The sequence below is a fragment of the Camelina sativa genome, chromosome 2, assembly GCF_030686135.1.
Source record: "Camelina sativa cultivar CO46 ecotype springtype chromosome 2, ASM3068613v1".
NCBI classification, from domain to species: Eukaryota; Viridiplantae; Streptophyta; class Magnoliopsida; order Brassicales; family Brassicaceae; genus Camelina; species Camelina sativa.
This window is the reverse complement of record NC_141881.1, coordinates 18,392,405-18,405,407: the sequence shown is the minus strand read 5'-3', so window position 1 is coordinate 18,405,407 and position 13,003 is coordinate 18,392,405. Positions and strand designations below refer to the sequence as shown.

Genomic DNA, 13,003 nt, shown 5'->3' with positions numbered 1-13,003 from the left:
GCGGAGATGGTAATAAACACTAAAGTTTCCCAATATTCTGAATAAGGCTGCTAGATCATATGGTTAAAGCGTTGATTAAATCTTTGATGGACCCAGGTTCGATTCTAGGGTATTACCTTTTTTTTTAAAACGAAATTACAGCATCAAAACTACGTAGTTTTGATATATACGATGCCACTTCACTGAATACGTGTCATCTGAGTCACCTGTTGACTAATATTTGTTGATTTTGACTTTGAAATCGGCATTATTTTAATAATTGGGTATGAAATTTGAATTTTATTTGAGTATAGGTATAAATTAGCACCGAGAGTTTGTACAGGTATAAATTGACACTTTTGACATTGTACAGGTCGGAAATGGCCCTTTTCCCCACATGAGTATATATATTGTAATCTCTGAATCAATACACTCAAGCCTTTCCTTACATGGTATCAGAGCAGTGAATCCTAGACCTAAAATTTTTTTTTTTTTCCGCCGCTCTGCGCTTTCTTCTCTTCTTCTTCTCTTTTCTTCTTTCTTCTCTCTTTCTTCGATCTCTTGTAATGGCTTCCTCTGATGTTATCAACACCTCTTCTCCTAATACTCTCCACAATATCAACATGGCAAATGTTACGAAGCTTACTGCTTCTAACTTTTTGATGTGGAACCGCCAGGTCCGTGCATTGCTTGCTGGTTACGGTCTTGCGGGTTTTCTCGACGGTACCACTGCCGCTCCGGACTCCACCGTTCTTGTTGCCGGTGCATCGGCTCCCAATCCGTATGATCTCTGGGTACATCAAGATCAGCTTCTGGTGGCTAGTCTCCTCGGTGCGATCTCTGTTGAGCTTCAGCCAATCCTCTCTAAGGCCTCCACTACAGCCCAAATTTGGAGTCTTCTCTCTGCCACTTATGCCAAGCCAACTTGGGGTCATATCAAGCAACTACGGGAACAGATCAAACTTTGGCGAAAAGGTACTCGCACAATTGATGAATATGTTCAAGGGTTAGTCTCTCGTTTTGATCAACTTGCTGCACTTGGTAAACCATATGAACATGAGGAACAAATCGAGTATCTTCTTAGTAGTCTACCCGACGATTACAAATCGATCATTGATCAAATCGAGGGTCGTGATACCCCTCCCACCATGGCTGCGATTCATGAAAAGCTTATTAACTTCGAGTTGAAGCTTCAATCCAATGCCTCCATCTCCTCTGTCGTGCCTGTCACGGCAAATGTGGTCTTCAACAAGCCATATGGTCATGCCAACAACAACAACTCCCGCTCTCAACGCTCTTCCTCTCGTGGTAGTTCCTCTACCAACCCACGCAATGGCCAAGGTCGAGGTTACCAGGGTCGTTGTCAGCTGTGCGGTGTCTTTGGTCATAGTGCCCGGCGGTGCTCTCAGTTGTCTGCCTCTGCTCGCGGCTTTCAACCTACTGGTGGCGGATACTCTCCGTCTTCTGGCTCGCATGGGACTCTGCATGCTAACGTTGCTACTATTCCTCCGTACAACTCGGCAAATTGGGTGATGGATAGCGGTGCCACTCACCATCTTACATCTGATCTATCAAACCTTGCCCTACATCAACCATACTCCGGCGGTGAAGAGGTTCAGATTGCCGATGGTTCTGGTTTAAAAATCACACATACGGGTTCCGCCTTACTCCCTACACCTTCTAGTTCTCTTGCTTTAAAAGATGTTCTATATGTTCCTGATCTTTGCAAGAACCTTATCTCTGTATATCGCTTATGTAATGCTCATAAGGTTTTTGTGGAATTCTATCATGCTTACTTTCAGGTGAGGGATCTAAACACGGGGGTCCGGTTACTCCAAGGCAGAACTAAGAACGGACTATATGAGTGGCCGGTTGATCGTGATACCATCAATGTCTTCTCCGCGTCTGTGACATCCAAAACCGACATCTCATCTTGGCATCTTCGACTTGGGCATCCTTCGTTATCTATTTTAAACACTCTTGTTTCTAAGTTTTCATTACCTCTATCTTCTTCTACACAAACACAAAAACAATTATCTTGTTCCGATTGTCTTATCAGTAAGAGTCATAAACTCCCTTTTTCCACAAATACAATTTCTTCTACTCAACCACTTGAATACATTTATACAGATGTTTGGTCCTCTCCAATAACCTCCTCTGAAAACTTCAAGTATTATCTTATTTTGGTTGATCATTTTACCAGATATACATGGCTTTACCCATTGAAACTCAAGTCCCAAGTCAAAGATGTTTTCATTGCTTTTAAAGAATTGGTTGAGAATCGGTTTCAAACGCGGATTAGAACATTGTACTCTGATAATGGTGGTGAGTTCATTGCCTTGCGCCCATTCCTATCATTACACGGTATCTCTCACCTCACCACGCCGCCTCACACGCCTGAGCACAATGGTTTATCGGAGAGAAAGCATCGACATGTTGTAGAAACAGGTCTCGCTATGCTCAGTCATGCCTGTGTCCCACAGAGCTACTGGCCGTATGCCTTTGCTACGGCGGTTTATCTCATCAACCGGATGCCTACCGATGTTCTTGGAGGTGATTCTCCGTATCATAAGTTGTTCCGCACCTATCCGAATTATCTCAAACTGCGGGTTTTTGGCTGTGAGTGCTATCCCTGGTTACGCCCATATCGGAACAACAAACTTGAGCCTCGCTCGACACCGTGTCTGTTTCTCGGTTACTCACTCACACAGAGTGCGTACCTCTGTTTTGACACTGTTACTAAGAGGCTTTATACATCGCGTCATGTGAGGTTTGTTGAGAATCGGTTCCCACTCTCTGCGACTCCCTTGTCCACGACGGTCTCCTCACCGATATTGTCGTCTTCTTCTCCTTCGGTTTCGATTCCGGTCTCGCAGCCACCGGTTTCTTCTCTGCCTCCGTCGGACTCACCCCCGTGCAATGATTCTCATCCTGACTCCTCTGCGGTTCCCGATTCCACGTCTTCGCCATCCGTGGTTTCTCCGACTTCATCTCCGACTTCGTCTCCGGCTTCGTCTCCGGCTTCGTCGTCGACTTCTGCTGATTTGACTCACGAGACACGAACAAAGAGAGTTCACGATGACTCTTCGATACGGGCCTCTCCAGGTCCAACTCAACCCTCTTCTTCCGAAGGCCCATCTTCGTCAAGCCCATCACATATCGCTCCAAGTCCAATAGATCCATCTCCTACTCGATCGGATTCCTCTGCAACTTCCACATCGACAGTTGCTTCCTCGCCACCGCAACCTCCGCCTCCGATACCTCACTCTATGCGCACACGATCCAAAAACAATATTCACAAACCGAATCCTAAGTACGGTCTTGCTGTTGTCACAACACCATCCATTCCGACAACCGTAGCGGCTGCATTACGAGATCCCAACTGGCGAGCTGCTATGGTCGAAGAAATCAATGCTCAGCTCCGAGAACACTCTTGGGATCTCACACCTCCCACATCGGTTCAGAATGTTATTTCCTGTAAGTGGATCTTTACACTCAAATACAATCCCAATGGATCGATAGCTCGGTACAAGGCTAGGTTGGTAGCTCGTGGGTTCAATCAGGAATATGGGGTTGATTACTCCGAGACATTCAGCCCGGTAATTAAATCCACTACGATTCGCCTTGTTTTGGAAATTGCTGTTAAGAAAGATTGGCTGATTCAACAGGTTGATATCAATAACGCATTTTTACAAGGAACCTTAGAGGAAGAGGTGTTCGTCTCTCAACCACCAGGGTTTGTCGATCGTGATCGCCCACATCACGTATGTCGTTTGCGGAAAGCACTCTATGGGCTGAAACAAGCACCCCGTGCTTGGTACCAAGAACTTCGACGGTTTCTTCTTGACTCTGGATATAAAACATCGGTTGGGGACAACAGCTTGTTTGTCTTCAAACAAGGTAATGCTCATGTGTATGTCCTGGTTTACGTGGATGATATCATCATCACTGGTCCACCGTCTCTAGTACGTGCTTTTCACTCATCCCTTGCTCGTCGTTTCTCGCTGAAGGACCTTGGTCCTTTAAGTTACTTTCTGGGTATAGAAGCAATACGCGCCTCGTCTGGCCTTCATTTGATGCAACGGAAGTACATTACTGATCTTCTCGCCAAAACAAAAATGCAGGATGCGAAGCCAGTACCAACCCCAATGTCTTCTTCCTCTCAGCTCACGGTCCTCTCAGCTCACGGTTCTTTCTGGTTGGTAGTTTGCAGTATCTTGCGTTCACAAGACCTGATATTGCCTTCCCGGTTAATCGACTTTCACAGTTTATGCATCGGCCTACTAACCTCCATTGCCAAGCTGTGAAGAGAGTGTTACGGTATCTTGCTGGCACGCGAACCCATGGTATTTTTCTGCGTCGTGATGCTCCTCTTACAATACATGCGTTTCCTGATGCTGATTGGGGTCGAGATAAAGCGAACTATGTGTCCACAAATGCCTATATCATATATTTTGGTGGCAGTCCTGTGTCTTGGTCTTCAAAGAAGCAACGAAGTGTCTCTCGTTCGTCCACTGAGGCTGAATACTGAGCGGTTGCTAACACCGCATCAGAACTTAAATGGATATGCTCCTTGTTGACTGAGTTGGGTATTGAACTTCCGTCGGCTCCGGTAATATACTGTGACAATATTGGGGCAACCTATCTTTGTGCTAACCCTGTTTTCCATTCTAAGATGAAACACGTCGCGCTTGACTATCATTTCGTTCGCGAAAACGTTCAGTCTGGTACACTTCGTGTGGCTCACATTTCGGGTGATGATCAGCTCGCTGATGCTCTTACTAAACCACTACCACCACCGCGCTTCACCGAGTTAAATTTCAAGATTGGAGTCAAGAAACTGCCTCCATCTTGAGGGGGCGTATAGAGTAGAGAAGTATAGCTAAGGCTAAATATGTAATTAGTGTTGTATAAAACCCTTATGCACATGAGTATATATATTGTAATCTCTGAATCAATACACTCAAGCCTTTCCTTACATCCGGAAGCTATCTAAGCTATTGTATAAAGTCATCTTGAGAGGGATTTAAGAACTTAAAACTCCATGTGGGACGACCACTCTCGAGAATTTGTAAGTTTTAACTATCTTCACCAGATTCATAGAGTCACTCTCTAAGATGACTGCCTCAAAATCAGCAAGCTAAAAAATGATGAATACGAGAAGTGAGACAAAGTAAACTCAAAACGCAGCCGTTTAAAGGGGTTGGGTGGATGACCCGATTAATGAGTGGGTGGGTGACCCGATTAACTGCCCAGTTGAACAGCGCAAAACGAGGACGTTTAAAGGAAGTCACTAAAAACAACACAAAATCTGCGTAGTTTGTCTGAGGTTTTTCGTGACGTTGGCGACGGCGGTAGTGATGAACGGCGAGTTAAAAAAACAACCACGGCCAGGTCGCGGCGGCTTTCAGGGCCGTGGATTGACGGAGGAAGAAGCTCGAGTTCGCGCCATATCGGAGATTGTCAGCACCATGATTGAGCGCTCACACCGCAACGAGAATGTTGACCTAAACGCCATTAAAACCGCCGCTTGCCGAAAATACGGCTTGGCGCGTGCGCCGAAGCTTGTTGAGATGATCGCTGCGCTTCCGGATTCAGAGAGAGAGACTCTTCTCCCCAAGCTCCGTGCCAAACCGGTTCGAACGGCTTCAGGAATCGCCGTCGTGGCGGTCATGTCGAAGCCTCATAGGTGTCCGCATATAGCTACGACGGGTAATATTTGCGTGTATTGTCCCGGTGGACCTGACTCTGACTTCGAGTATAGTACTCAGTCTTACACTGGATACGAGCCTACCAGCATGCGAGCTATTCGAGCTAGGTAAAGAGTCTCCTCTAAGTTATCAAATTGATAATCGTATAGTGAATTGAAATCGGATCAGAGCCTGTTCGATTGATCGAGGAAAGGGTTTATGGGTTTAGGGATTAAGTAGTTTTGGATCGGAGTTTAAACTTAGATGTTAGTTGCTGATAACGTGTAGGTAGTTTGTGGAACTATGTTGTGTGGATAGCCTCATGAGAGCTTGGATTGGGAGCTATTCTTAGGATCGTTGTTGTTTTAGTCTTGCTTGATATTTTGGACTGCAGTTCTAAGATTGTAGATGAAAAGCAATATTTATGAATTCAGAGAATGTTCTAGATTATAGATGAAAATGTAGACTTGCTTGATAGCAAAAAAAGGATACAGAATTCTTATGTGGAAGTTTCCAGTGTCCCAAACGACCATGATTAATTTATATATCGTTCTGTCTGCTGATTATGTGATGAGGATTTGAGTTTCATGTTTAAAGGGATATTTATAGAACCCTGTTGATTGTTTTAGGTACAATCCATATGTTCAGGCAAGGAGCAGGATAGATCAGCTGAAGCGGTTGGGTCACAGTGTAGATAAGGTAAGAGTTTTTCTTGTTTTCCTAGTAATTATTTCCTTTTTACCAGTCTTCAGCGCAGATCATTACTCCTGATTCGAATGATAGGTTGAGTTCATTTTGATGGGAGGTACCTTTATGTCGCTGCCTGCTGAATACCGGGATTTCTTCATACGGAATCTTCATGATGCGTTATCAGGACATACTTCTGCCAACGTTGAAGAAGCAGTTGCTTATTCAGAACATAGTGCAACTAAATGCATTGGCATGACGATTGAAACGTGAGTTTTGGGTTGAAGTGTCTTTCTCTGTGAATGCATTTGATCATGTATTATATCTTTTTTCTTTTCTCTTAAAGCTTCCATAGTGTCTATATAATTATTTCATTGTTCTTTTGTGGCACTTAATGGAAATTCTTAAGTTGAGTGGAACTATATCAAACATCTGATACCATATTTTTGTGAATCGGTTCATGGTATTTTCATTGATTATTTGTAACGGATCGTGTGGGAAAGTGAGTCTAATCTCTAATTTCTGAAGATTCGAATCTCGGAATACATTCCCTAATCTGTTTTACAAATTCATCAGGAGACCAGATTACTGCCTTGGGCCTCATCTACGACAGATGCTGACATATGGTTGCACCAGGCTAGAGATAGGTGTCCAGAGCACATATGAAGATGTTGCTCGTGACACAAATAGAGGCCATACTGTTGCTGCGGTGGCTGACTGCTTCTGCTTGGCTAAAGATGCTGGCTTCAAGGTATCTCTTATAGATTAGTCTTTGAATAATATGTTGTTGTGCTATCTCTTGGCAGCTTTCACCTCCTATGTTCTTCATCAATTTCCTTGAAACTAATGAGCCTTTCTTTATTTGGTGAAATTGATATATTTGTGTTCTCACTCCGTTTTTATGTTTGCATGTAGGTGGTTGCACATATGATGCCTGATCTTCCTAATGTTGGGGTTGAGAGAGACATGGAAAGTTTCAAGGAGTTTTTCGAGAGCCCGTCTTTTAGAGCCGATGGGTTGAAAATATATCCCACCCTTGTGATTCGTGGAACTGGCCTTTATGAATTATGGAAAACTGGGAGGTACGATGTTCTTGTATTTAACGAAGAGTGCATGCATGTCACAACAGAAAAGCTTAAATCTTATTGATCTGCAGGTACCGTAACTATCCACCTGAGCAGCTTGTGGATATAGTTGCAAGGATTCTCTCCATGGTACCTCCGTGGACACGTGTTTATAGAGTTCAGCGTGATATTCCTATGCCTCTGGTTACATCAGGGGTTGAAAAGGGAAATCTTCGTGAACTAGCTTTAGCCAGAATGGATGACTTGGGCCTTAAATGCCGTGATGTTCGTACTCGTGAAGCTGGAATTCAGGTCAGGATGCCAAATGTTGTTTCTTTCTTTTATTATTATTATTATTATTTTTAAACTACTGAATTTCAATAACTAATATGTGCGTATATGGTCTGTGTGCAGGACATTCATCACAAAATTAAGCCAGAACAAGTAGAGCTTGTGCGTCGTGATTACACTGCCAATGAAGGTTGGGAGACATTCCTTTCTTATGAAGATACACGCCAGGTACAAACTTTCATAATCTCTCATCCTCACCTCTCACAGCATAGTGCCTAGGATTTTAGTGAAGGAATTATTACCCTATCTGTCTTACTTTTGTTACGGATGAATATGCCTTCTTATCTTGTTTATCAAGATCTCATACTGCTTGTCTCTCATTGGACACAATAAGTCATGTTTAAAAAAAATAGATGTTTTCTCAATGGAGAATTGTCAAGTTTAGGTAGAACGCAGAGTGCATTAGTTCTCATGGCCTTCTCCGAATTCATAAACTTATAGGACTAAGCATGTGCCTTATGTAGTGGTGTATACAGTGAGTATGTAGTTTGTATCAAATATGCAAGAAGATCTTGTGTCAGATATATAGATTGAGAAGGTGATTAATTTGGTATCCATAATTTCATTGGCATGCACTAAGCCAAGACTTTCATGAGAAACTTGAAAAGCTTTTTCCTTCCAAGCCTTAAACCTGATTAGCAGTTTTAGAATATGTCAAGACTTTGACATTTTCTTGGATTTACCCATCATTTTAATCTTTATGGATGCAGGACATTCTTGTTGGGTTGTTACGTTTGCGTAAATGCGGGAAGAATGTAACTTGTCCAGAACTCATGGGAAAGTGTTCTGTTGTCCGGGAGCTTCATGTATATGGAACGGCTGTACCAGTTCATGGTCGAGAGGCTGATAAGTTGCAACATCAGGTACCTGATATCTAACTTGAATTTGACACTCAATTATGGAGTTATATTCTAATTACCGGTTTTTCTTGTGTGTCGAATATGCAGGGTTATGGTACCCTTCTAATGGAAGAAGCAGAGAGGATTGCTAGAAGAGAACACAGATCTAACAAAATCGGTGTAATTTCTGGTGTAGGAACTCGGCATTACTACAGAAAGTTAGGTTATGAATTGGAAGGTCCTTACATGGTTAAGCATCTTCTTTGAAATTATGTTACTTCAAAACCAAACTTGCGAACCTGTATGTTGAACTAATCACTTATCCTTGTCAGTGGTATCATTTTTGCTTTCTAAAAATTTTATAGTCAAGTTGAAAAAACGGCTGATTCCTATACGAACTACGGTGATCTTATATGAATCTGTGATGCATACACATTGCAACTCTTTCAAGCACTTGTGTTACTGAACTAAAAATCACCACTTTCACTTGGTAAGCCTTGTAATGGACTACAGATTGTTGGATACACGTAATAATCAAAACCATTTTTCACTTAAAAGGCTTGGACTAATATAACCAATTCCACTTGGTAAAACGTCTAATTATAGAGACAGCAAAAAATGTTCACATCATCTAAAACATCCAAAAGCTGCATATTAACCAAATTCTATGTAGACTGACTTGATCCTTCGTTGCTGTCTAGAGCAATGGACTCAGACTCATCCACAACCATCTTTCTTTTAGGATTCTTCTTACTTCTCTCCTCATGGAACTCCACAGAAGAAGAATCAGGGTTCGTACTAACAAGGAGAGTGTAAAAGAGTATGTCAAGATCAGAAATGCTAGAAAGGTAGCCATATTGTAGACCCATTCACTCACTACTCCTTCTGGTTCATATCTACCCGTTACTAGAGATAAAACCGTCTTCCCAATGGGAAAATCTTCAACATCTTTATTTGCAGCGCATATGTCAACATCTTTATTTCCGAATCCTCCCCGCGCAGAATGTTTCCACAGTTCAAGTTCCCATGACTGACGAATTCCCTGCATTCTGTGTGGAGGTAACAGAGAGCTTTAGCCACGCTTAAGTAGGTTTCAGTTCTTATTCTCCAAGTTAGTTTCTTGCTTCGTCCAGTATTGACCCGTTCTTAGCGTATTCGTACACTAGAAATCTCCTGCCTAGCTCGCAGCAATAACCTTCAAGCTTCGCTAGGTTCTTGTGATGCATTGTACCTATCTTTGATGCAGAACTCCTAAACTTCCTTTCTTCTGTTAATGTCGCTTCCATTTCTTTAACCGCGCGCAACAAGTTCATTCTCCGGCATATCGTACCCTTTGAATATGATCAAAGTTATGATCAAAGTTATCAGTCATGGCCTTTATCTCATCGACAGAGAAGATCATCACACCTTTTGGGTTTGCAGCTTTGGAGAATGGATCAGCTTTCTTCTTAGCTAGCTGCTTCTTCCTCTGGTAGATGTACACAATAACACCAAGCTGAAACCCGAGAAACAGAACAAGTGTAGTAGAAGTTGCACCGATAAGACAGATACTGTGAGAGTTCGTTACAGTCACTGGTGATGACTCTTTAGAAACATTTGGATTAACAGCAATGGGGTCCAAACATGTTTTAACATATGATATCGAACTCAGAGATGGATCAGAGTAACCGCTGATATATCGGGTCAGCTTCATGCGACATTAAGGATCCCTATCGTTCGTGTAAGTGACTGCAGTACAAGCAGAATCCTCTGAACACACCTTCTTGCATCTCTGGGAACTAACTCCAGAAACAAGAGAATCATTAGCAGGGTAGATTTCCATACAACTCCAAGTTCTTGAATTTAACCATGGAGAAACCAGATTTGCAGCTTGGCTTCTGATAAGGCACCAAGCATTTAGGATCCGAGAGCGATACAAAAGCATTAAAAGGGCAAGTGCACTCGGAGGATCCAGAACTCTTAAAGGAACAAACTTGTGATCCACAAGTTGCGAAAACACGACACAGATTCTCAACAGTTTGCCAAACCGGTTTCCAAATCTTTGAATTCTCCTCGTTCCACGAGTACATTCTCAGATTACCATCCCGGTCAAGCCTGAGAAACCGGAACACCAATCGCTTGTTGAGAATTAATTTGTGTTGTAATCAGTTTAGGTATATAATTAATATTGTAAATTAATTGGTAACATTCCTTTTGCTTTTCCTTTTTTTTTTTTGCAGTTATTGCTGTGATATTTAGAAACTTCTACTAGTAGAAAAGAAAACACAAAACGTAAAATAGAAAATAAATATGCGATTAAAAAAAGGAAAACAAGACCTAAGTTTGACCCCATCGTTACAATATCTATATAAGGTGCTTTCTACTCTCTCTCTCGTTTCTCTATTTCTCTATTTCTCTCGCTGCTTTCAATCTCTTTGTCTCTCGTGTAAGAAACATTATGCCGTCGTCGTCAAGCGCGTCTGAGTTCACAATGAAGAAAGGAACAAAACGAAAAATCGAAATCAAGAAACGAGAAACCAAACAGCAACGAGCCGTGGCTTGCTCTAAACGCCGTCAAACTGTCTTTTCCAAAGCCGCCGATCTCTGTCATCTCTCCGGATCCAACATCGCCGTCTTCGTAACCTCTCCCTCAGAGATGTCCGACGTTGTTTACTCCTTCTCCGGCTACTCTTCTGCCCAAGAGATCGCTGATTGTTACCTAAATCGCAAGCCACCTCCTAAGATTGAAGTTAAACCCCAATCGAAGCTAGGGTTTTGGTGGGAAGACCCTGATCTATACCATTCTTGTGATGATCTCTCTGAGTTAAACATCCTCGAGGATCGTTTAGAGAGAGTGAAGAAGCATATGATGGCGTGCCTTGAGAAGAAAGAAAAATCGCAATCTGTTTCTAATTACTCGGAACAAAACCCTAGCAGCACTTGTTCTCTCGACGAGGATTGTGATCGATCTACTTCGCATGTTGCTTCTGGTTTCGATCTAAACTCTAGCGCCTCTGACCTCGAGTTTTGCAGCGAATAAACCCTAGCTTTTTTCCATGGCGATACTTCTCGACTCATCACAAGTTGCTTCTACATAGGATCTTATTCTCTGTCAACTTCTCTCTTAAATTCCCAATTCTTTTCTCGTATCCCCTGTTGTAATATTGAATTTTTTGTAAAAATATTTTAAATCCAAAATTTAATAAAACCCTTTAACCCTTTATATCTTTTAGTTATTTTACATATTCTACCATATTTTGACTCGGATCACTCATCTAATTCTGGATCCAATTACCTAAAAGTATTTAATAGGTTGATACAAAAGCATTAAAAGGGCAATAGCAGAGCATAGACAAAAAAAAAACCAGTAACCATCAACCAATGAGCCTTTCTTTATTTAGTAACACTGTTATATTTTTTTCCGTACTCTGATTTTCTTTTTGCTTATAGGTTGTTGCCCATATGATGCCTGATCTTCCTAATGTTTGGGTTGAGAGAAACATGGAAAGTTTTAAGGAGTTTTTCGAGAGCCCATCTTTTAGAGCAGATGGGTTAAAAATATATCCCACCCTTGTGATTCGTGGAACTCGCCTTTATGAACTATGGAAGACTGGGAGGTACAATTTTCTTGTGGTTAAAGGAGAGTGCATGCAAGCATAAAATCTAATCGAATTTTTCTGCAGGTACCGTAACAATAGCGGTGTATACTGGGAGATTGTCCATTCTTTTATCAAATACGTACTAAGAGATCTTGTGTAATATATGACTGAGAAAGTCATAATTTCATTGGCATGCACCGAGCCAAGAGTCTGATGAGAACCTTGAAAAGCCTGTCCTTTCAAGCCTTAAACCTGGTTGTCAGTTTTAGAATCGGTCAAGGCTCTGAAATTTATAACGAAAAGACCTATCATTGTTGATGCAGGACATTCTTGTTGGGTTTGTTACGTCTGCGAAAATGCGGGAAGAACGTAACTTGTCCAGAACTCATGGGAAAGTGTTCTGTTGTCCGTGAGCTTCATGTATATGGAACGGCTGTACCAGTTCATGGCCGTGAGGCTGATAAGTTGCAACATCAGGTACCCCGTACCCGAGATTTAACTTGAATTTATATTCTAATTATCGATTTTTTTCTTATGTCTCGAATTTGCAGGGTTACGGTACCCTTCTAATGGAAGAAGCAGAGAGGATTGCTAGAAGAGAACACAGATCTAACAAAATCGGTGTAATTTCTGGTGTAGAAACTCGGCATTACTACAGAAAGTTAGGTTATGAATTGGAAGGTCCTTACATGGTTAAGCATCTTCTTTAAAATTCTGTTACTTTCAAAATCAAATTTTCGAACCTGTATGTTGAACTAATCACTTATCCTTGTCAGTGCAGTGGTATCAGTTTTGCTTTCTAAAAATTTTATAGT

General features: G+C 41.9%; 3 protein-coding genes and 1 pseudogene across 3 annotated transcripts; 3 read left to right on the top strand and 1 right to left on the bottom strand.

Annotated features, from left to right (window-relative positions):
* Positions 1-2,740: 2,740 nt before the first annotated feature.
* LOC104752169 (G-type lectin S-receptor-like serine/threonine-protein kinase SD3-1 pseudogene) lies at positions 2,741-10,942 on the bottom strand (annotated as a pseudogene).
* LOC104725050 (elongator complex protein 3-like) lies at positions 5,170-9,167 on the top strand. The gene is made up of 9 exons (XM_010443647.3): positions 5,170-5,797; positions 6,299-6,368; positions 6,453-6,625; positions 6,933-7,107; positions 7,272-7,438; positions 7,513-7,732; positions 7,835-7,939; positions 8,482-8,634; positions 8,719-9,167. Exons 1-9 carry the CDS (start codon positions 5,340-5,342, stop codon positions 8,875-8,877), a joined length of 1,680 nt encoding a protein of 559 aa, XP_010441949.1. The 5' UTR covers positions 5,170-5,339; the 3' UTR covers positions 8,878-9,167.
* Positions 10,943-10,972: 30 nt separating the features above from the next.
* LOC104752159 (agamous-like MADS-box protein AGL97) lies at positions 10,973-11,812 on the top strand. Its single transcript, XM_087477351.1, has one exon. It carries the CDS (start codon positions 11,048-11,050, stop codon positions 11,627-11,629), a length of 582 nt encoding a protein of 193 aa, XP_087333477.1. The 5' UTR covers positions 10,973-11,047; the 3' UTR covers positions 11,630-11,812.
* LOC147948820 (elongator complex protein 3-like) lies at positions 11,646-12,898 on the top strand. The gene is made up of 5 exons (XM_087468701.1): positions 11,646-11,672; positions 12,040-12,206; positions 12,273-12,344; positions 12,512-12,665; positions 12,740-12,898. The coding sequence occupies exons 1-5, from the start codon at positions 11,646-11,648 to the stop codon at positions 12,896-12,898; spliced, it is 579 nt and encodes a 192-aa protein (XP_087324827.1).
* The last annotated feature ends 105 nt before the right edge of the window (positions 12,899-13,003 follow it).

Bases quoted from the DNA above. Each gene is read 5' to 3' on its own strand.
- LOC104725050 (XM_010443647.3), top strand. From the start codon at position 5,340: ATGAACGGCGAGTTAAAAAAACAACCACGGCCAGGTCGCGGCGGCTTT. The intron at 6,369-6,452 runs GTAAGAGTTTTT...TTCGAATGATAG, and splicing joins TGGGTCACAGTGTAGATAAG to GTTGAGTTCATTTTGATGGG. The intron at 8,635-8,718 runs GTACCTGATATC...TCGAATATGCAG, and splicing joins CTGATAAGTTGCAACATCAG to GGTTATGGTACCCTTCTAAT.
- LOC104752159 (XM_087477351.1), top strand. From the start codon at position 11,048: ATGCCGTCGTCGTCAAGCGCGTCTGAGTTCACAATGAAGAAAGGAACA.
- LOC147948820 (XM_087468701.1), top strand. From the start codon at position 11,646: ATGGCGATACTTCTCGACTCATCACAA. The intron at 11,673-12,039 runs GTTGCTTCTACA...TTTTGCTTATAG, and splicing joins TACTTCTCGACTCATCACAA to GTTGTTGCCCATATGATGCC. The intron at 12,666-12,739 runs GTACCCCGTACC...TCGAATTTGCAG, and splicing joins CTGATAAGTTGCAACATCAG to GGTTACGGTACCCTTCTAAT.